The sequence below is a fragment of the Strongylocentrotus purpuratus genome, unplaced genomic scaffold (assembly GCF_000002235.5).
Source record: "Strongylocentrotus purpuratus isolate Spur 01 unplaced genomic scaffold, Spur_5.0 spur5_scaffold_1, whole genome shotgun sequence".
Classification (NCBI taxonomy): Eukaryota; Metazoa; Echinodermata; class Echinoidea; order Camarodonta; family Strongylocentrotidae; genus Strongylocentrotus; species Strongylocentrotus purpuratus.
Window position 1 is genome coordinate 15,594,880 of NW_022145594.1, and position 22,403 is coordinate 15,617,282.

Genomic DNA, 22,403 nt, shown 5'->3' on the forward strand with positions numbered 1-22,403 from the left:
AGGAGCAGGAGGGTCGGCGTGAAAGAAATAAAGAGAGAGAGAGAGAGTGTGTGACAGAGATAAAGAGGGATTATTTATACCTGTACGTGAATATGTATAGTAATCCTGTACGCTGTAATGTTTTTTTGGATAGCACAAAAACAGTAATACCAAAGTCTCTTTAAAAATAGTGTATTTATGGGTCATGTCTCTGTTCAGCATTTAATTGATTCCATTGTTTCGACCTTAAGTACCGGAGATTTAGTTTACCACTCTTGTTCATAATATTACCTGTTTATTGAAGGGAATTAATGGTTCTTTTTATCATGTTTCGACTGAGTATCGGGTTTCGTGAAACGTTGGCATTAATACTGGGGGCCATTCCATTAACAAACTTGTAAACTTCGCTCACTCTATCAACCTGCCATCTTAAGTCAGTTTATTTCCATTGTAAGGCCTGACATAAATCTGGTATGGGGGTTCTTAGATGCGCTCTCAGGATCATTCTATCTTAAGAATCTATCCTACAGTTTGACAAGTATCACAATAGTCGACTAGGCATTAAGAGGGAGGTACATAGTAACTTAAACATAACATTTGGAATTCATTGCTTTTTCAGATATTCTATGAAAAACACATTTCTTTGATAGTTTTCTTCGTCATAAATTTACCATGGTACCTATATGACATATTTTCGTCTAGAAAGAAAACTAAGTATTAACAAAAGTGATTATTGAGTGACTGAAACACAATTAGATTTGGTATCATATGCCCCAGATACCAATTGCTACAATTACATCAAAAGCATATGGAAAACTTTTACAATTCATTTTTATTTCAATTTTCCAATTTAGAGTGCTTTTGTCTCAATGTCTAAGGAGAAAGAGCGCCCTTCTTGTTTAAACATTTACAACACACATCCTGTTATTCTTAATCGATGATTTAGTTAAGTTTGCGAAACTGAGTCGGTGTCAGAAGGAGAAATTGATAGTTGTTTCGCTTTTACGCTATATATCACCAACGATTCTTCCAAAGTATGGACTATTAGTTCAGAAGCATTTAATCTTTTCGTATTGTGTGTTTGCGTTCATGATCATCGACAGAGTGCCATATACGCTCGTCAAATAGATTTTCGAATGGCAACATTCGACTGCTGAATAATGATGGCGATTTGTGCAAAAGTTCTTGTTTTTCTCGCCGCTATCATCTCCAAATCTGGTAAGTGTTGTGTTGTACCGATTCAGATTCAGATCGCACCACAATAGAATGAGTATAAAATTCCCCGCGTGTAGAACGATGACTTCCGGCGTGCTATTGTAGCTCAGGTTCACACCGGCAGAGATAGCGCGGTCTAGCGCGCGCTAAACCGCGCTATCTCTCGTGGACCACCCCCAAGAGGTGCTCTAGTGGCACGCCATTTTGGCTCGCCGTGGCTCGCTGTTGGGCGGACCGAAACGACGTTGTACCTTCCACACCGCAGAGATAGCGCGGTCTAGCGCTCGCTAGACCGCGCTATCTCTGCCGGTGTGAACAGCCTCCTTAATAGCGTTAGTAGGAGGTGTATTTTGATGTGATGTAAATATATGTGGCGGTACGGGAGGACAAGCCCCCGTCCAGGGGTGAGAAACAATTAAAAGAAAGACAAAGTGAGAACAGAGAGGAAGTGTGAAAGGGAGTAAGGGATAAAGCCGAGAAAAAAGACACATAGAGCATCCCTCGCATCCTTCTCATTATCAAACAGAAATCGCATTTCATTTTCTGAATAGGTCCGGTGCCAACCCACCCATCCCCCATCCTCCTACCTCAGTCATTCAAGTACCCCTTCAGTAGGTTGAATTGCCCTACGTCACTTGTTGTTGATGCATGTTGATTGCAATGTAGCAGATAACTTTCCTTTGGAATTTGATTAAATTTTACTCGTGTAGGATACCATGCATTTGAAGTATCTATTCAGACATCCGACTCTCTTCCAGTCATTGGCAAGGATTTTACAATGGTCTGCACCTTCGAGCCGCAAACCAGATATAGGCGGGTATTGTGGACAAAAGGTAACAACGTTATAGTGGCCTCTCACTCTTGTTTGCTGGATTCGGCTTGTAAAGGGTCCAACGTTCCTTACCCATCGAAGTTCAGCTTGTTGACAGACACTAGCAGCGGAAGTTTAATAATACACAAACTTGACATAAATGATAGACACCTACCATTGCACAATATCCAGTACGACCGTGGAAACGAATCCAGGGTCAACTAGCATGCAAGTGACACCATTGTCACCAGGTATAGTATTCAGTATTATGAATGCACACAACAAAAATCAAGGAAAAGATATGGTTAATTCATGATGTTGAGTGTATTTGTGGATTAAAATCTCAATCAAACGTCTGTTTTGTTTTTCTTAAATACTGTGAGTAACACGATGACAGGCTTTAACACAAAGAGAATGTTCACAAAAAAATTGCGGGTGATTTACTTGATTCATCCATATTATATCAATATTCTACGAAGTATTATGACGATTGTCTCAATATTTATTTTTGGGAACAACTTTAACAACCTAATTACTCAAGCAATGAGCTTAACGTTTTTTTAAAGGAACTATTCTAATGATTTCATGATGCTCCAGTGATACATTTTGAAGTGGCGCTCTTTGAAAGGCTCTTTTAGAGTAATGATTGATTACATCTAAAAGAAAGTTAGACTATCGGAGTGGAGAAGTAGATTTCGAAGCGACCTTTATTCATTGTGTCTATTCTTTCTTCTTGCGCCAGCTCCGCCCTATAGGATCATTATTACTGATGGGATATTGAGAGGTTATACCCCTAACAACGCCTCTGTAACAGTAAAAGCTAGACAGCAACATGACATCACATGTGAAGCATACGGGGCAAGGCCTCCTGCAGTACTAGAATGGCATATACCAGATGGTGTAACCGTGGTTCTTCAGAAACAGTCTGATGTCGTACAAGACAACAGCTATGTCTCTCTGAAGGCTGTTACAATCACGCCCTCTAGGAATGATCAAGGAAAGAGTCTGTACTGTGTGGTATCACATCCAGTGCTACAAAATAATCTTCAACACTCAGTTCACCTGAATGTTCAAGGTAAGTAAATATGTTATGTACAGTGCGTTTTATTTTTGTTGTCATGCGGTGTCAATGTTTTTAAAGCTGAATCCATGTCTTGTTCTTGTTAATTTGTATGTACCGCTCTACTCAGACCGCAACATTTCAACAGTTTATGTGCCGAAATCTCAAGGAATATTTACGATTATTAATTCGTGATATTCTACAAACAAACTCTTTATATCCATATGTACAAAACTTATAAATAAAAGATATTACGTTCGTGTAAGCATTATGTAATGTTTCTTAAATGATTTTGTGTGTTATTTGTTATTCTCCCTCTATTTTATGAAGTTCTACCTTCTAGCTTGTTACTTTTTCGAAACGGAGATAACATGGAACACGAATCTGGGTCAACATTCATTTACGTTCAAGAAGGTTCATCGACTTCAATCACTTGTAAAAGTATTGGATCGTTGCCAGCGGTTGAACTATCATTGACTCTTCTTGATGACACTAGCAGTATTCCTGGTAACTTAAACCTTTCAAAGTATCCCAATGCTTTAGAAGGAACTTTGTTTGACACCGAAAGTACCATCGCAATACATCCAGAAAGAAAGCACCATAGAATGTTCATTCAATGCTATGTTTCTCTGGACGGAGACTTTATTCATGTACTATTAGCCAAGTTGATCGTTTACGGTGAGTTTGGATTTTCAATATATCAGCATTGGATCTTCCTTTTAATATCCCCGGCGAGAAATTGCATTTTTATTATGGATTTAATCCACTGTAAGGCCCTATCTTCGCTACAATCATAAGGACATTGTTATATGTATGCCTCGTCATCTACCCAGTTTAAAGGAATCATTATCATTGATAAGTTATCGTCAACTATATGACGAGGAGGAAACGCGAACGTTTATCAATGTATACCTCAGTTTTACCTCGTCTTTTAACAGTATTACGTCCGAGAGCGCATAATTCTTTTCCCCAAATGACTCTTTGACTCATTAAGGCTTTACCCATAACCATACATTTCATTCCATTGTACAGGCCCACCAGATAATGTTAAAATGACAACCCCTGATGATCTACGTGATGGTATAGAAACCAACGTAACCTGCACAGCTGTTAATGGATACCCTGCTCCGCTCATCCATTGGTACATCGGATCAACAAATGTGACACAAGATTCGTCTTTTAAGACTTCAGTGAATGAAATTGGTCGGTATGATGCTGAAAGCACCCTTACCCTCATACCAAAGAGGATTGATCATGGAAAACCTCTTATTTGCCAGGCAGTTCAACCTACAACACCCTCAATATGGTCAGTGAATGATAGCATCGTTCTCAACATATCATGTGAGTATTCATTTTCATTTAAAAAAAAATCGTTTGGACATTACCATAGAGAATCTCCCAAAACTGCGTTAGATATTTGTTTGTCTACGCGTTCACAAACTATCCGCAAGGGTCTTCGTCTGCTTTCGCTTGTATTTTCTTTAAATTCTACACTTTTTTTTTTAAATTTCTACTTGTATGTAAATTTCTGGAACTGCTTTATACGTTCCATGTATATAATTCCTTGTTTTTCATCTGACACATAATGTATGTGTATAACGACACGTCAAAGTAATAGACTATAATATAATTTCTTCTCTTTTTCCCTGCATACATTGACAAATTTATTTTAGTCCCACTCCATCGACCTTAATTTACCACCCCAGTCCTATCCCCATCACTTCCTCTCGTTCTATTTTCTATCACTTCCACTCAAATTTATTTCCCAACATTTTTTAAAAATCTAGATGACCCAGTTGTGTCCGTCTGTTCTCGACGGCTAACATCAAATAAAGTGCGTACTGGGTTCGTTTTGACATGTACCTCCGACGCCAATCCTCCTGCTTTTATCTTCGAATGGTTCCGTAATGGCACAAAGTTGTCTAACAACCACCATAAGATAACGCTCTCCGAGACTATACAAGAAGGTGAAACGCTGACTTTCAGTGAAATGGCGATTCGAAACACCCAGTCAAAAGATCCATGTGATTACAAATGCGTAGCAGTGTCAATATATGGTACCGGTAGTGCAGTCTTTAACTTCACGTTGTCTCGTAAGTAGAAATGTGCTTCTCATAGTTTCGTTAGGTTCAATTGTCTGATTCTCCATATTAATTTAACTAAATGGGGCTTGCTTTCAAATATACAAATTAAACTTATATCAATTAAATCATCTTATATTCATCAATAATGATTCAAGTTATTAAACTGAAGAAACATTACCATACAAATGTGTTCTTTAAAATTTACCACTCATTATGTAGTTATTTTCGATCCACGTTCTTGGCTCATCGTCGAGCAAAACCGAACGACATATTCAGCTCTCTGCGCTGCTTGGCAATTAAGATTCAACATAAGGTTACGACACATTTGGTACTATCGAAAGTTCAAGGTAAAATACTAAAACATTTCATCGATTGACTTTTAATATCAATAAATCTGCCAAAAGTGCCAATTAAATTATGTTTTTAAAACCACTTTTCATTCATAAATGACCATCCCCACTTATGCTCTTCAGAGAGATGAATCGCTTTCATTTTCGTAGCGCAAGAACAAAAGTAAGCCATTAATCTCTGTGCCTATTTATTCTGCCAATACAAACCAACATCGCCTCCTCCTCACTTTTTTATCGGCAATAATATTCTGGTTTATGACACAAAGTCCCCAGTTTGAATTCATAGGGAGAGACAAAAACCGTGGATGACAACATGAATGATTTTGTTCGAACATTCATCTTTCTTGCCTTTATCGCATCTCAAACTTATGAGACAAGCGTGTCTACTCATATTTGGAACCCAGAAGTCCTCCCAGTCGTTGGAGAGAATATCACACTTGCCTGCATTTACACGCCACCATCTACGTCTCGGCTACTGTCGTGGCAGGACGAGAACGGCATTATACTGGCTAACGAAAGATGTCAAGGAGTAGGATGCACAAACGAGCAAAATGTTCCAGATATATCCAAGTACAGTTTGAAGGCAGATTCTTCGAGTGGAAATCTAACTATTAGGCATTTAACAATGGATGACAGCGGCAGATATCAGTGCTTAGTGGGCACTTTTTCTGATGCAGCTTATGATGGAATTGAACTGAAAGTGTTGTTATCAGGTAAGATGTTTCCGTTGTATCGTATTATTCTCGGGATACTAATAAAATGTACGAACATACATAATTCGTCGGCTGCCTGCAAGAGGGCCGTGAAAGTTGTCTATTGCCAATGGTAGTATTGGTTAATTGTATTTTTGTATTTATTAACATTTATTTCCCTCTCAGCGGTACAATATGAAACAAATTGTTTTATATAAATTATATATTTAAGAATGACGTCAACAAAGAGTATACAATATGTAATTCAGATAACAGAAGAAGGCGAAAACTCGGAAGTCTACAAATACTTTGTTAATTTATGAAATTAAAATGTCGTTTGAAAATGATAGGGTTAGAATTTGTGTCACTGCACGAAAAGAGACATATTTCCAAACAACCAGTCTAATTTCATTTGTGACTGATAATCATGCCACCTGCAATCACTGCCATTTTGCGATCATGACAACGTGTCAAGTGTGGTACATTTTTGTCTCAGATGTCATAGTTTTTTTGAGACATCTCGCTTGGAATGAAAACTGTATGAATGTTTTCTCACCTGCAGTCGAACCTAGATTGCTTTCCATCACTGACGGTCTGACTCAGAATCGATACAAGTATGGTTCATCTGTGAGCATCACATCTGGGCAAATCCACAACCTAACATGTTCAGTCCAAGGCGCTAGGCCACCTGCAGAACTAGAGTGGCACATTCCTGAAGAAGTGCAGATTCGACTGGAAGATCAGTATAACGGTGTTAGTGGTGACGCTTACACCTCTCAGACAGTTGTTTCTGTTACTCCGTCTAGGAATGATGATGGAAAGATTTTCCGTTGTGTGGCATCGCATCGGGAGCTGGATAATGAGCTTCAACTATTCATCCAATTAGATGTTCAAGGTGATTATCTTACTAATGATATCATCCCATGTTCGCCCGGTGTGTGTGTTCTACCTAATAGGTAAATATACTTCCCAAATGTCAGGATTTTCGTTAATGGATGAAACATTCAACATCTTCAAAATCATTTCCCACTCTTCACTTCACTATATCCCATGAGTTTCTTACCGATATCATACTGTTTTCATATTGTTACAATAGTTCACTTTAGTATCTGTCCTTTCAGTAGCTGACTCCGTATGAAATGTGGGTTCTTCCTTTTTCTACCAACTCAGTACCGCCAAGTGACCTCGAGCTTACTGCGTATGGATCCATAGCTTCCAATGCAACAGAGACAAGAAGTGTCATTATCTTTGAAGATTCTGCAACATCATTCACCTGCAAGAGTGTAGGATCTCGTCCAAAAGCTCTTATATCGTGGACCATTGGTTCAGAGGACGACCTAGGAAGCACAACATCTACGTCTACGACGAATGAGGCCGACCAAGGTCTACGTGACACCAAGTCCACTCTAGAGATGATTCCAAGGAGGAGGCATCACAATAAACTCCTTCGATGTGTGGCCTGTGCTGGTATAAATCAAAGTCACACAGAAGTGAGGGTTATAGTGTTTGGTGAGTATTCGTACGTTGTATGTAATGATCTTCTCTAACTCGAAAGAACTGACCGAATGCGGTCTTGGACATACTGCAAAACATTTGGACATATATATATGTACCTGATGTTAAACTATTTAATTCCAATAACCGGGTAAACTCATACCACAGTTTGTCAATCATGCAACAATATATCTCAAAAGAGTGAACATTTAGAAAATATGTTGTGACATACCTTCGGGACGGCTAAAGCAAATTCCTTTAGATATCAACCGATTTGTTCCTGTTGTCAGAATATTTGAGATTCATGGGTCAGTGTTGTTAACATATCATCAGGTTTAATGTACTGTGTCGGTACATATGATATATGCAAGTCAACAATAAAAACAAACTGTGACATAAGGAATGCACTTTGCCTTTCAAGGACCACCGGATCCCCCATACCTAAATGGAACAGCCGGATTACAGGATGGAGTGTCTTCAAATGTGACTTGCACATCGAACAACGGCTACCCAGCACCAGCTTTCCAATGGTACCTTGGTTCAGAGAACATCACCAAAGATTATAATACACATTATTCGAGGAATATAGATCATCGACTTGATGCCATAAGTGTTTTCAATTTCACACCCACGGTAGACGATCGTGGAAAACTCCTTGTCTGTCAAGTTGTTCAACCAAACGCTTCATCCATGAAGTATTGGAGTGTCAGTGAGGTGATTCATGTTCTGTGTAAGTCTGATAAATTTAATCCTAAATCGTTCATCAAGTAGATCTTATTAGGAGACAAGTATATTACGTTGCCTCACCATCATATAGACATTACTACCGTTCACATATTTGGTGTTAGCATCCTGTTTGCTTTGAGCCGGTGATTATATTTACGTTTCTATGATTATATTGAACAGGCAAGGTAAGCTTTTTGTTTTACAAACATCACCTGACTCGATTGTCTATCCTTTTACAAAGTTATGTTTGTGTTTCAAGAACATTTATGAATTAAACAGGTTTGGTTCAGATTAATAACTGTAGAAAGATCACTCTATGTTACGATAATAGTGCTAACAGGCTAGTTTTACACGATATTGGTAACTATTAAAACATGTATTAACTACGCTATTAGGAACACCATTTCAAATGTTATTTTCTTGAACTTCGCATTATTGTTTCCTGAACGTATTTTGTTCTTTCTAAATACAAACATGTAGATTCTCCTGCTATTGTTGACAACTCTGTTCGTCGGGTTTCCAGTGGTGAACAGAGCGTTGATGCCACTCTTACATGTACATCAGATAGCAACCCCCTAGCCTCAATAACCTGGTTCTTGAATGGCGAGGAACTCATAAACGGAACCCGCCATCACATTCACCACAGTCATCCACAAGAAGATAAATTGGGGTCGAGTATTCTGATTATTGTAAATATTTCGGCAGAAGACGATGGCAACTATACATGTTTGGCTGACACAAGGCTTGGGAGCGACAGCGCAACGATAACCTTTTCATATTCTGGTAATCTTCTACAATCTTCTACAATCAGACCACGGCGCATTTATGTAAAATGTTTATGTCCTATTGTTCAGATTGCCTGGTACAGTGATGTGCCCATTGTAATCCAAGATAACAAATGAGAACAGTATCATACTGCCACGATTGTTTAACCTATGTATTGAGATGATAACTCAGTTACAGGGAGTATCGGCAAATGTTACAGTAGATTACCTTGGCGACCATTATGACAAAGTCCCTATGCAAATTGATTTGGGATTACAGTTGGGTTAAATATTGTAAAACTGACTAAAAATTGGGTGAACGTAAAGCGTAGTGTTAGGGTTAGGATTAGGTTTAGGTAAAAGGGTTTGGCCCAGGATTTAAAAAGAAAATCGAAAAATTAGAGTTCGGTTGGTATACGAAGTGATCGGGTTGTCGCCGAAATGTGTGACATACAGTCGTCACTACGACAGTACGATATGAAATTATATCCAAATAAATTGTATTGCTTGGATACTTGTTGATTTTCGGGTAACAAATATGTTGTCTCTGTCACTGATACCATCTTTTTTAAATTTTCTCCCAGGGATTCCAGATCCGCCTTATGAGTGCATCGTCGATCAAAACCAGACGACATCAACTACTCTCTTCATTGCTTGGCAACCTGGAATCGATGGGTTTCAACAAAATATCACTTTGGAGTATAATACGAGGAAAAATAAATCAAAAGAGGATATTTTTGTTTATCGCAATAGACAATATATATATATATATATATATATTGTATTTTTAAGATAATTTCTGCCTATAAATTTAAAGATAAGATCATTATTACAGGTCGCCCTGAAGAGCACACTCTCTCGTTTGGATATAGACAAGGTGATATACTCGTTAATAGATTGTACTGTATTTATTTATTTAATTCTTGGTATAATACAAATCGTAGATACAGTACATTAATGCAAATGATTGAAGCAAACAAATTCCAGATGATAATCAGGATAGCTTGACCACTGAGGTTCAAATAATTCAAGAAATAGTACAATCAATATCAGTCATGAAACATAATTCGTAATTCAATGGAGAAAAGTTATTGCATTTGTGATCAAAGTTATAAAGTATCTAAAAAGAATTGAAAAGAGAATACAATTCTATAATTATAATTCAAAGGTTTGAGTATGAAAATGTGTAAACATATTGCGAAACAATTAGCCGTTTATTTTATGCAGGGCTTGAATGGTGTGAAAGATTGTTTATATTGTATTGTGATTTAAGATTGTATTTATTCAAAGGTGTTTTTCTCTTCTTCATGTTACTTTACATTTGCATTTAAGCGCCAAATGAGCCTGGTAGGGGAGAACACTTCTTTATTCACGCTCTTTTTTGTTAATACTTCGTTTTTTGTCATTTTACCTTAAATTTGCAATCACGAGCCAAATGAGTTTGGGGAAAAGATTCAGAGTAGGTTTGGAAGTTTCGCAGTGATCGAGAATTAACACTGATCGCAAGTGCAAAAGACAGTGTTGACAGTATGGTCAATCCTTTGACTAGACTTAATGTCAGCTTATGCCGTCTTTCATCGAGGATGGGCAGTCCCTAATCTTTGATAATTGTTTGTTATCGTAACTTTCATTCATTTATTTATTTAGTTAACAAACTGCTTTCCCTGCTAGCCCTGCTTGTTGGAAACAACGTGAATATATAACTTACAAATATAATAAGTACAAATTGAAGACATTAATAGCAAACGAAACAAAGACAAAAACGATATTATGAATACAATATTGCAAAGTGTAACAAAACATACGGTATAATAAAAACATCTATTTGATACAAAATTTCCAAGTTCTGTTTAACGTCGTTGAAATGAAAATGAGATAATAAATAGGAGATATTCAGAGGGGATATATTAAGGGAGAGTACATATGGTTTGTAAAGAAGGATTCAGAGAGAACGATAGAGAGAGAGATAGAGAAAGAGATAGAGAGAAAGGGGAAGGAAGAAGCGATGGAGAAAAAAGGATTGGGTGGGTATAACAAGAGTCATGAGTCAGCTAAAGTGTATGTCCTAGAACAGTGTACAAGTAGGGTACAACATACACGGAACATGAGAGAGGGTTAGAAAGCGGGACAGAGAGACAATGAGGATGGGAGAGAGACAGTTAGAAAAACAGAAAGAAAGGATGAAAGAACTAGAAATGCAATCGTGTCAGAACGATGTGCGTGCAATGACGCCGTGTTTCTACGTGTCAAACGAAAGAGCTTCTCTCGGACTATCCAGAGCAATTTGCACGAAGTCTGTAGCTTCTGTGATATTGGAGATAGGTAGGGCGAAAGAAAGGCATCAACAGTGACCTTGATGGGATGGTACTATGCCTACGAAGTTTGAAAGAAATTGGGATAGGGGAAAGAACCTAGAAAGGGCTCGCCAGCACTGCGTGCACAAACCAATGGGATTTGGTGCATGTTTGACATTGCAATCAAGTTCGTTCTGGGGGCCAAAAGCGTGAACCCGATATGCCCCATAGACAATGCGTGTAATGAATGGGCGGAAAACGTGCAGGATCTGTATTATGGCCGGAGTTAAATTGTTTTTTCTCTCTCTCTTTACGTCTCTTTATGGGCCGTATTTGGTATCATTAGAAAGAGAATTTCATGGTTGTTATTGTAAACCACTCTCTTTTTTTCTATGATAATCCTATCGAAACACGTGATGTAAAATAGATGTATAGGACAAAATGGCGTCTTAAATGGCCCCCTTGACCAATTTCAAAAATCCGGCCAAGAGGTGCCCTGCGTATTGGAACTCGGCATGTCACTGCAAAATTTCAAGGAAAAAAAAGGACTTTTAAGGGGCGAAAAGCAGTCTGAAAAAATGACGTCATAGCCGAAACGTGTTAGGTTCGGGCGGGACCTCGGCGGAATTCGTGTAGTGATCTTTGTTCAAATGCGATTTACTCACAATTTTCTGTGTGAACATATATAATACTTGGTATCATCCGAAAGGGCACTTCATTGCGGTCACTTTGACACCATTGTTAACTGCGCGCAATGTATTGCGCGCATTGAACGCGCTATTACGTAATCCATAGTAAATTCATCATTTTTGGCGATAACTTTGCGCTGACATATTCGAATTTTACCAAACTTGGTAAACAGTTGTCACGTATATGGATACATATGTCTGCAAAGTTTCATTGATGTAGGTATAACGATCGCCATTTTAGAGCAAGTTGAAGTTATTTCTCAATTTTCTTGAAAATGGCGAATTTGGAGGGCAATTTTCTCAAATTTGGTCAGTGATAGGGTATATAATTTTGTATATGGCTGGAAAGGGCATATCTTCAAGTATCTAAATCCAAAAAAGGGTACGGGTTTGCCAAGCCATTATGGAGATACGGCCACAGAGAGAAAGCCAATTCCCAGAACTTTAGAGGGCGCTATTTATGTTGTGCAAAGCCATTGGAGCGTGAAATTTGGCATGGCTATGTGCAATTATAAGATAAAGATACTGTGAGATTTAAATACAAAACGAAATTTATATGAGAAAGTTATGGCAGTTTTAGATTATTTAGGGGTCCATTTTTCAAGAACTTGAGAGATTTTTGACGGAGTCGGTTTTAGATTTGAATTTCGAGTATGAAGATGGCATTTTGAAGGGCAGGTTATGTGTCGCAGATGAAAGAACATCTCTCAGACTATCTAGAGGAATTTGTTAGAAGTTTGTAGGATCTAGGATATTGGAGATAGGAAGGAAGATATAAAGGCCTTAAAATGGACCAGAAACGGACAAAATGGCGCCTGGACGGTCATGCATAAGTGATTTCGAAAATCGAAAAAGTAGGTGACCTTGATGAGATGCTAGAGATGATGCCTACGAAATTTGGAAGGAAATGGATATGATGAAGGCACCTAACTGGGAATAACAAGCACTACGTGCAAAACGAATGTGATTTCCGGACGATAAGGAATATACTAAGGAGAATATTAATGGGGCAGAATGTGAACGAAAACAAGGCAATGACGAAGGTTCGTCATTGCAAATATCCTTAATACATGCACATGAATACGTATACAGTTACCCTGTACGCGGTAATGTATCCCAATGGCAAAAAAAGAGTTATACAAAAATTGCTTTGAAATATTTGAGTGAAGAGGCTATAGTCTCTGTTCGTTCGGAATTGTAATTATTCCCTTGTTTCGACCACATTAAATTTCGTGTACCACTCTCATCGACATAACATCGTTTCTTGAAGGGAGGCAGTGGTTTTTGATAGTGTTTCGACTGAATATTGGGGTTTCGTGAAAATATTGGGGTTTTTGGATGCGCTTACAGGAACATTTTTGCGATGCTATTATGAAGTTTTTCTAGTCTATCCAAGGATCCAGTGGAAGAGTTTGACCAGACAACATCACTCAAGTCGAATAATGGCATTACGAGGGAGGTATATATTATTTCAAACTTAATTGTCTGTGCAATTGTATTAGCCATGAAGTCAGCATGGGACCTATATGACATATTTCGTCTAGAAAGACAACTGAGCATTTAAAATCGTGTTATTAAGTGACTGAAACACGATTATATGCACCATCATAAATTAGCAGCTTCTGGAACATCAAAATCCTATGGAAAAAATATCCGTAAGTTGGTTTACGCTTTCTAGTTTAGAAATAGTAGGACAGAAATACGTTTCTTCCTGTTTATGTTTATTATTGGAACTTTTTAATAGTAAATGAAAACACGGATAAGTTTAGGTATTCATACGCACCATATACACATTTCAACAATGACATCAAGAGCATAAGTCAAACTTTTGCAATAAATGTTCAAATCGGAAGTAATTTAGTCACAATGTCTGAAGTGGAAGAGCGCCCTTCTTGTTAAAACATTTACAACATACACAATTTCATTTCGAGCTAATGGCTTGGTGAAGTTTGTGAAACTGAATCGGTGTCAGAAGAGCACAATGATATTTGTTTCAATTCAAACGCTATAAATCACTAATTTTCAAAGCATGGTCTATTAGTTCAAAAGCTTATCTGCTTGCATTCATAGTCACCGAAAGTGTGTGGTATGAGCTCGTCAAATAGAATTTCGACTGACGTGATTCGATTGCTGAATAATGTTGCCGATTTGTACAGAAGTTCTTCTTTTTCTCATCGTTATAATATCCAAATCTGGTAAGTTTTATTTCGTGTTAACTTGATAAAAGTCGTTGGTACTCAGCTAATACGGAGAATTAGAGAGATGTAAATAAATCAATACACTAACCGTCAGTATTTGCATTCATGTTTTGAAATTGTTGTCTGTCTCATTATCCACTTGTATTATTTTGCTCTCTTTATTGTTTGGTGGAAGTAAACAGATAGATTAAAACAACTATGAAATCACGACGATTGTATAGCAATTATGATCATGGGCAACACACATGGTAGTAAAGCTAAACTAACAAAATAATGTTACCAACTCTAATCTTTGTCGTGCATCCTGTTAACATAGTAATAGCTATCTACGCCAAGTCGTATTGAAAGCTACTTGGGCAAAATAAAATAATATACTGGTAATATTTAACCATTTTATGCAATCGTAAAGTGTTTAACAGAGGCACCCTCCTTATCAGTAAATTCGCATTTAATTTTCTGAATACGTCCATTGCAAAATCTTTGTCGTGCATCCTGTTAAATGTATAGACCAGTTCTGGTCATGTGATTGCTTCCTCAGCACTACATCCTTATTTATGAATCCTGCTGAGTATCGTCATATAAGTAGGAGTTGCATTGTGAAAAAACGTTGTTGAATCGATCAGAAAAGATTGATCATCTAGCATATAAGTATTGGTGTGTACTGCAAGGTTCTGGAATCATCAAAATGATAAGAAATTTTGCCCAGTCTTGTTAAAAATACAAGCAATGTACACATAAACATGCATATGGGACTACACGATACCTATCTAGTCCGGATATATATAATAATTTACAAAATATATCAATTAGAAGGCGGTTTCCCGGCACATTTGTATCATCACGTATTATTTCACATGATTGGTAATAAGAGCCTCCATTTACATTTTTTGAGAGGAGGGGGGTTTCTATACCTTTAACAGTGGTTGCTTTCTACGCCAGGTACGTATTGAGAGTTCTTTGGGCAAATTAAATGATATACTGGTAACCTCTGACCATTGTATTTTATCGTAAATGTGTTTAGCAGTGACACCCTCCCAATCAGTAAATTCGCATTTCATTTTATGAATACGTCCAACCCCCCCCCCCCCCCCTCTTCCACCAACCATTCCCATGCCCTTTCAGTGGGTGGCATTGCGCTACGTTACTATTTGATGCATACTATTAGTAATGTATTAGGTATCTTTCCTATGGAAACTCGTTTTTTGTTCACCCATGCAGGATACCATGCTTTTGAAGTGTCTATTCAGACATTCAATTCTCTTCCAGTCATTGGGAAAGACTACACGATGGTATGTACCTTCACACCGAAGAGGCAATATCGGCGGCTAATTTGGGCAAAGGGTGACAACATCGTGGTTGCCTCTCACGTTTGTTTGCCGTTTTCAGTTTGTACAGTGGTTACCGTTCCTGGCCTATCGAAGCTCAGTTTTTTGGCAGACACTGGCAGTGGAAATTTAACGTTAAAGAAACTTGACAGAAATGATAGCGACAATTACCTGTGCACAGTAAAGAGTGCATATGGGGTGGAGAATCCAGGATCAGATACCATTCACGTGACACCATTGTCACCAGGTATGCTATTGTAATGAATTTTCAAAAGAAAACTCAAGGATATTTATGATGATATTATGGCGATATATGAGTGTACTTTTGATTAAAATCTTAACCAAACCCCCTTTTTCCTGTATTTTATTATATTAATACCACTATGGGAAGCTTGCAACCAATTGAAAGTGGAACATTTTCACATTTTATTAACAGGAAAGTAATTGACTTGATACATGCCTATTATATCATTATTTTAAGAAATGTCCTGATAATACCAGCACAATTTTAGTTTGTGAAATACTGAGGGTTTGCTAGTTGTTATTGTACGGGGAGCAGGGAATTAACTACGATAATGTACAAAGACAATATTTGTGGATGTATTTTTATTTGGCAACATGTTTAACAACTGAATATCTAAATCAATGGTTCATAACATTACTTTTGAAGGAACTGTGTCAATTGTAGGTTATGTTCTATTGCCTAACTTTGAAGTGGAAATCTTGGAAAAGCTGTTTTAGAGTAAATTAATGGTTCCATCTCAAGGAAGTAGACTGTTAGATTAGAGAAGTTTAATTTAAAGCGACATTTATTGATCGTGACTATTTCCCTTTATGTCGCCAGCTCCGCCAAATAGGATACTTATCACGGACGAGAGATCGGGCGGTTATTACACTAACAACGCCGATATGACGGTAACTGCTGGAGAGCTGTATACCATCACATGTGTAGCATTTGGGGCAAGGCCTCCTGCAATACTGGAATGGCGTATACCAGATGACGTAACTGTTGTTCTTCAAAACCAGTCTGATGTCGCACAAAGCAACAGCTTTATCTCTCGGAAGGCAATTACAATCACGCCCTCTACAAATGCTCGAGGAAAGAATCTCCGCTGCGTGGCATCACATCCTGAACTACCAAGCAGCCGTCAGAGTTCAGTTTACCTAAAAGTTCAAGGTAAGGAATACATTTACACAAGTACAACGCGTATTCACTTTTTCGCAGCCTGGCAGTTTATTTTTTTAATCACAATTTACATCAATGTCAGTAAAGTGAGTCCACGTCTTCCTGTGTTTACCTTGTATCAACTGCCACTCAGATATTAAATACTAAATCGTCTCTTTTGCTTTGGATATTTGTACTTTTACTGCTCTTATAGAAACATATTTTGTTATCGCTCCTAGAAGAAATGTTTATGTTGCCTTATATGTTGTTTCTGTCATGAAGCTCAACTGACCATCATGCTCTCTTCTACAACTGGAGATAACAAGCACATTTAGCGTTTCTTACACGACTTTGAAATATGATTTCACGTTCTCCCCTTCTCTTTGTCTCTTTTATATAGTTCTACCATCTAATATGTTGATTTTTCCAAGTGGAAATAACAAGGAACACGAATCTGGGTCATCATTCATTAACGTTCAAGAAGGTTCATCGACTTCGATCACTTGTAAAAGTATTGGATCATTACCAGCGGTAACTTTATCGCTGACTCTTCTTGGTGACACCGATACTATTCCCGGTAACCTTACAACGTATCACAATGCTTTAGATGGAAGTTTGTTTGACACCGAAAGTACCATCGCAATACATCCAGAGAGAAAGCACCATGGAATGTTCATTGAATGCTATGTATCTCTGGACGAAGTCTACATTAATCTGTTGGTAGCCAAGATGATCATTTACAGTGAGTTTAGAGTTTTCAATATATCGAGAATCTGCCTTTTTTTTGTAAATAACCCTAGTGTTAACAAATATAGTGTTAGTATGGGCTTAATCCTCTGAAAAGGGCTTATTTTTCCTACGACTTTGAATACAATTGTTATTTTGTATGTATTCACATCGTCCCAGTTTAATAGAATCATTATTAAAAGGTTATCGGCACCTATGACTTGGAGGAAAAGCAAACGTTTATCACCACGACCTTCGGTTCTCTCATCGCTGTATAATTAAATATAAGGCCAACTGGGGGTGGGGGTTAACAACATGACACTTGGACTCAGTATAGCTTTACCCACAACCATATGTTTTATTTCATTCTAAAGGCCCACCAGATGGTGTTAAGATGAGTACATCCGATGATGTGCATGGCGGTATAAAAAACGTAAGCTGCAGAGCTGTTAATGGATACCCTGCTCCGCTTGTCCATTGGTACATTGGATCTAGAAATGTGACACATGATTCGTCTCTTAAGACTTCAATGAATGTAGAGGATAGGTATGATGCTGAAAGCACCCTTACCCTCATACCAAAAAGGATTGATCATGGGAAACCTCTTATTTGCCAGGCAGTTCAACCTACAACACCATCCGTGCGGGTAGTTCAACATACAACACCCTCAATGCGGTCAGTGAATGATAGCATGGTTCTGAACATAACATGTGAGTATTCATTTTCAGTATAACTTTTGGTTAGGACATTACCATATTAAAAGAATCTACACAAACTTCGTTAGATATTGGTCTGTCAACGCGTTCACAAACTATTCTCAAGAGTCTTCGTCTGCTTTTGCTTGTATTTTCATTAAATCATACACATTTTTTTTCTACTTGTAGGTAAATTTCTGGAAATGATTTCCGCGTTCCATGTAATTTGCTTGCTTCTCATCTGACACAGAATGCATATGGATGAAGAAAAGTCAAAGTAATAGGCTATAATATGATTTCTTCTCTTTTTGCCCTGCATGCATTACACAACAAATTGTAGTCCTACCCCATCAACCTTTATTTAGCTCCCCAATCCTATCCTCATCCTATCCTCCCGTTCTATTTTATATCACCTCCACTCACATTTATTTTCCACCATATTTTTTAATGTAGATGACCCAGTTGTGTCCGTTTCTTCTCGACGGCTAACATCAAATGAAGTCCGTACTGGGTTCGTATTGACATGTATCTCCGACGCAAATCCTCCTGCTTTTATCTTCCGATGGTTCTGTAACGGCACAAAGTTGTCTAACGACTACCGTATCAAAACGCTCTCCGAGACTATACAAGAACATGAAACGCTGTCTTACAGTGAAATGGCGATTCAAAACCCACAGTTCAAAGTTCCATGTGATTACAAATGCATGGCAGTGTCAATATATGGTATCGGTAGTGCAGTCTTTAACTACACGCTGTCGCGTAAGTAGAAAAGTGTTTCTCATAGTTTTTTTAAAGTTTATGTGTCTTGTCCGTCTGATACTCCATATTCATTTAACTAAATGGAGCTTGCTCCAAATATACACATTAAACTTTCATGAATTAAACCATCTCATATTTATCAATAATGATTCAAGTTATTTAACTAACTGAAGAAACATTACCTTATGAATTTGTTCTTTACAATTTACCATGATTAACCTTAACACGTAATTATTCCCGATCCACCTTCTTGGCTCATCGTCGACCAAAACCGAACGACATATTCAGCTCTCTGCGCTGCCTGGCAATATTTAGATTCGGCAAAAGGTTACGACACAGTTGGTACTATCAAAAGTCCAAGGTAAAATACTACAACTTTTCATTGATTGACGGATAATATCAATTAATCATGTTCTGCCAAAAGTGCCAATTAAATTAAGTTGTTAAAACCCCTTTTCATTCATAAATGACCATCCCCACTTATGTTCTTCAGAGAGATGAATCGCTTTCATTTTCGTAGCGCAAGAAAAAAAGTCAGCCCTTAATCTCTGTGCCCATTCATTCTGCTAATGAAAACCAACATCGCTTCCTCCTTACTTTTTCTCGGGAGATATTCCGGTTCATGACACAACGTCCCCAGTTTGAATTCACAGGGAGAGACAATCCGTGGATGACAACATGAATGATTTTTTTCGAACATTTATCTTTGTTCCCTTCATCGTATCTCATACTTATGAGACAAGCATGTCTACTCGTATATGGAACCCAGAAGTCATCCCAGTCTTTGGAGAGAATATCACACTCGTCTGTATTTACACGCCACCATCCACGTCTCGGCTACTGTCTTGGCGAAATGTGGACGGCATTTTACTGGCTATCGACACATGTCAAGGAGTGGGATACAGTAACAAGCAAAATGTTCCAGATGTATCTAAGTACAGCTTGAGGGTAGATTCTTCCAGCGGTAACCTAACTATTAGGGATTTAACAGTGGATGACAGCGGCATATACCAGTGCTTAGTAGGGACCTTTTCTGATGCAGCTTCCGATGGGATTGAACTTAAACTGATGTTATCAGGTAACATGTTTCCGTTGCATCAGATTATTCTCGAAATATACAACGTTCAATTTATTGTGGTCTATTAAATGATGATAGGGTTCGATTGTTTCACTGCACGAAAGGAGACATATTTCAATATAATAAGGCTTATTTCATTTGTGACTGATAATCATGCCACTGCAGTCACCGCAATTTTACAATCATGATAACGGGTCAAGTGTGATACATTTCTGTCTCAGATGTCATAGTTTTGGGGAGAAATCTCGCTTGATAATTTGTATTCTAAGCATGAAAATTGTATACATGTTGTCTCACTTCCAGCCGAACCTACATTGCTATCCATCACTGACGGCCGGACTGAAAATGGATACAAGTATGAAGAATCAGTGAGCATCACATATGGGCGAACCCACAACCTAACATGTTCAGTCGAAGGTGCTAGACCACCTGCGGAACTGGAGTGGCACGTTCCCGAAGAAGTAGAGGTTCAAATGGAAGATCAGTATAACGTTGTTCATGTTGACGCTTACACCTCTCGAAGAGTTGTTTCCGTAACTCCATCTAGGGACGATGATGGCAAGATTTTCCGTTGTATGGCTTCACATCGGGAGCTGGATAATAAGCTTCGATCAACCATCCGTCTACATGTTCAAGGTGATTATTGGTATCACTCTAGACAGATATCTTTGCGTTCGAATAGTATTTTTTAGTGAATAAACATCTGAACGTATGATATTCTAATTCTGATTATTAAACACATTATATTCTTAAAATTCCGAATTACTCAAATTTCTTTGACGAATCTCACTTCTAAATGTCTTGATACCAGACGCACGTACCTGTAATGACTGCTGGTATAGCATAATTCGATGATTATTAATATACTATATTTCAAAACGAGTCTCCTCATCTCTCCATATAAAATAAGAACATGAATCAGTTCTGCCTACATGCCAATTGTTGTGATATTTCTTTTTCACCTCTTATTTAGTCTCGCCAAGAAACCTGCGGCTCACCACCTCTGACCCCATGACTATCGACGAAGCAGGAACAAGAAGTGTCATTGTCTTTGAAGACTCGGCAACATCATTCACATGTAAGAGTACAGGTTCTCGCCCCAAGGCTGTCGTATCATGGATCATTGGTTCGGACGACGACCTGGGAAGCACGGCCTCTATGTCAACCTTGAATCAGACTGACCAAGGTTTGCGTGACACAAAGTCCACTCTGCAGTTTAATCCCAAAGAGGAGGCATCACAATCAACTTCTCCGATGTGTGGCCTGGGCTGGTATAAACCAGAATCAAACAGAAGTGAGGGTTATCGTATATGGTGAGTATTCGTACTTAGTTTTTACGATACCTCATCTTCTTGATTCAAAACAGAAGGCCGAATGCGGTCTGGGACATACTGCTACACAATTGGACATTGATATATACAAGATGCATATTTTAACATTTTGAATAAATGGGTGTACTCCTACCATGGTTTGACTATTCGGCAGCAAGATATTTAAATAATTAAAAATGACAAATTAGGACACTCTTTCGTAACAAACCCTTCGTATGGCTAAAGAAAAACTAAAAAATATAGACATGAACATAATTTATTGTGTCAGAGTATGGGTTACCTGTGATACATAGGCTGTTGCTGCTCATAAAATCGGGAGAACCAATTTTTTGTATCGGTATATATTGTTAATATTTGACACTAGAACTTGAAATCTAAAAATATATTGACATACGAAATACACTTACATTTACAAGGACCACTGGATCCTCCTTATCTAAATGGAACGGAAAGATTACAGGATTAAGTGTCGTTTAATGTGACCTGCACATCGAATAATGTATACCCAGCACCAACGTTCTAATGGTACCTTGGATCAAAAAAACATCACCAAGGATTCTAACACACAGTCTTTGAGGAATAGACATCAACAAATGGAAGCTATATGTGTTCTTACTTTCACACCGACATTACACAATCATGGGAAACTCCTTGTATGCCACTTTTTTCAACGAACTGCTCAATCAATGAAGTCTTCGAGAATCACTGCGGTTCTTAATCTTCTCTGTAAGTCTCCTTTACTTAATGTCTTCCCGAGAAGTCATAGTGCACATCTGATTCTGAGGTACTATTTCTTCTGTATTTCTTTTTCTCCAAAAGTTAACTGGATCATTAACAGCAGCTAACGATTGTGTATTCCCTTTAAAAACATGAACTCTCGTCCATAAATCTGTGTGTATTACACACTTCAGAGTAAAGTATTAAAATCATTCCTTACATGTAGATTTTGTGTGCCATTTGGAACCACC

At 38.0% G+C, this 22,403-nt stretch overlaps 1 protein-coding gene across 1 annotated transcript; it reads left to right on the top strand.

The window, feature by feature from the left end:
- Positions 1-1,142: 1,142 nt before the first annotated feature.
- Positions 1,143-21,421, top strand: LOC115921251 (synaptogenesis protein syg-2-like). Its single transcript, XM_030978544.1, has 10 exons — positions 1,143-1,197; positions 2,748-3,080; positions 4,098-4,406; positions 6,754-7,086; positions 7,362-7,700; positions 16,526-16,858; positions 18,189-18,247; positions 19,765-19,990; positions 20,408-20,740; positions 21,078-21,421. The coding sequence occupies exons 1-10, from the start codon at positions 1,143-1,145 to the stop codon at positions 21,419-21,421; spliced, it is 2,664 nt and encodes an 887-aa protein (XP_030834404.1).
- The last annotated feature ends 982 nt before the right edge of the window (positions 21,422-22,403 follow it).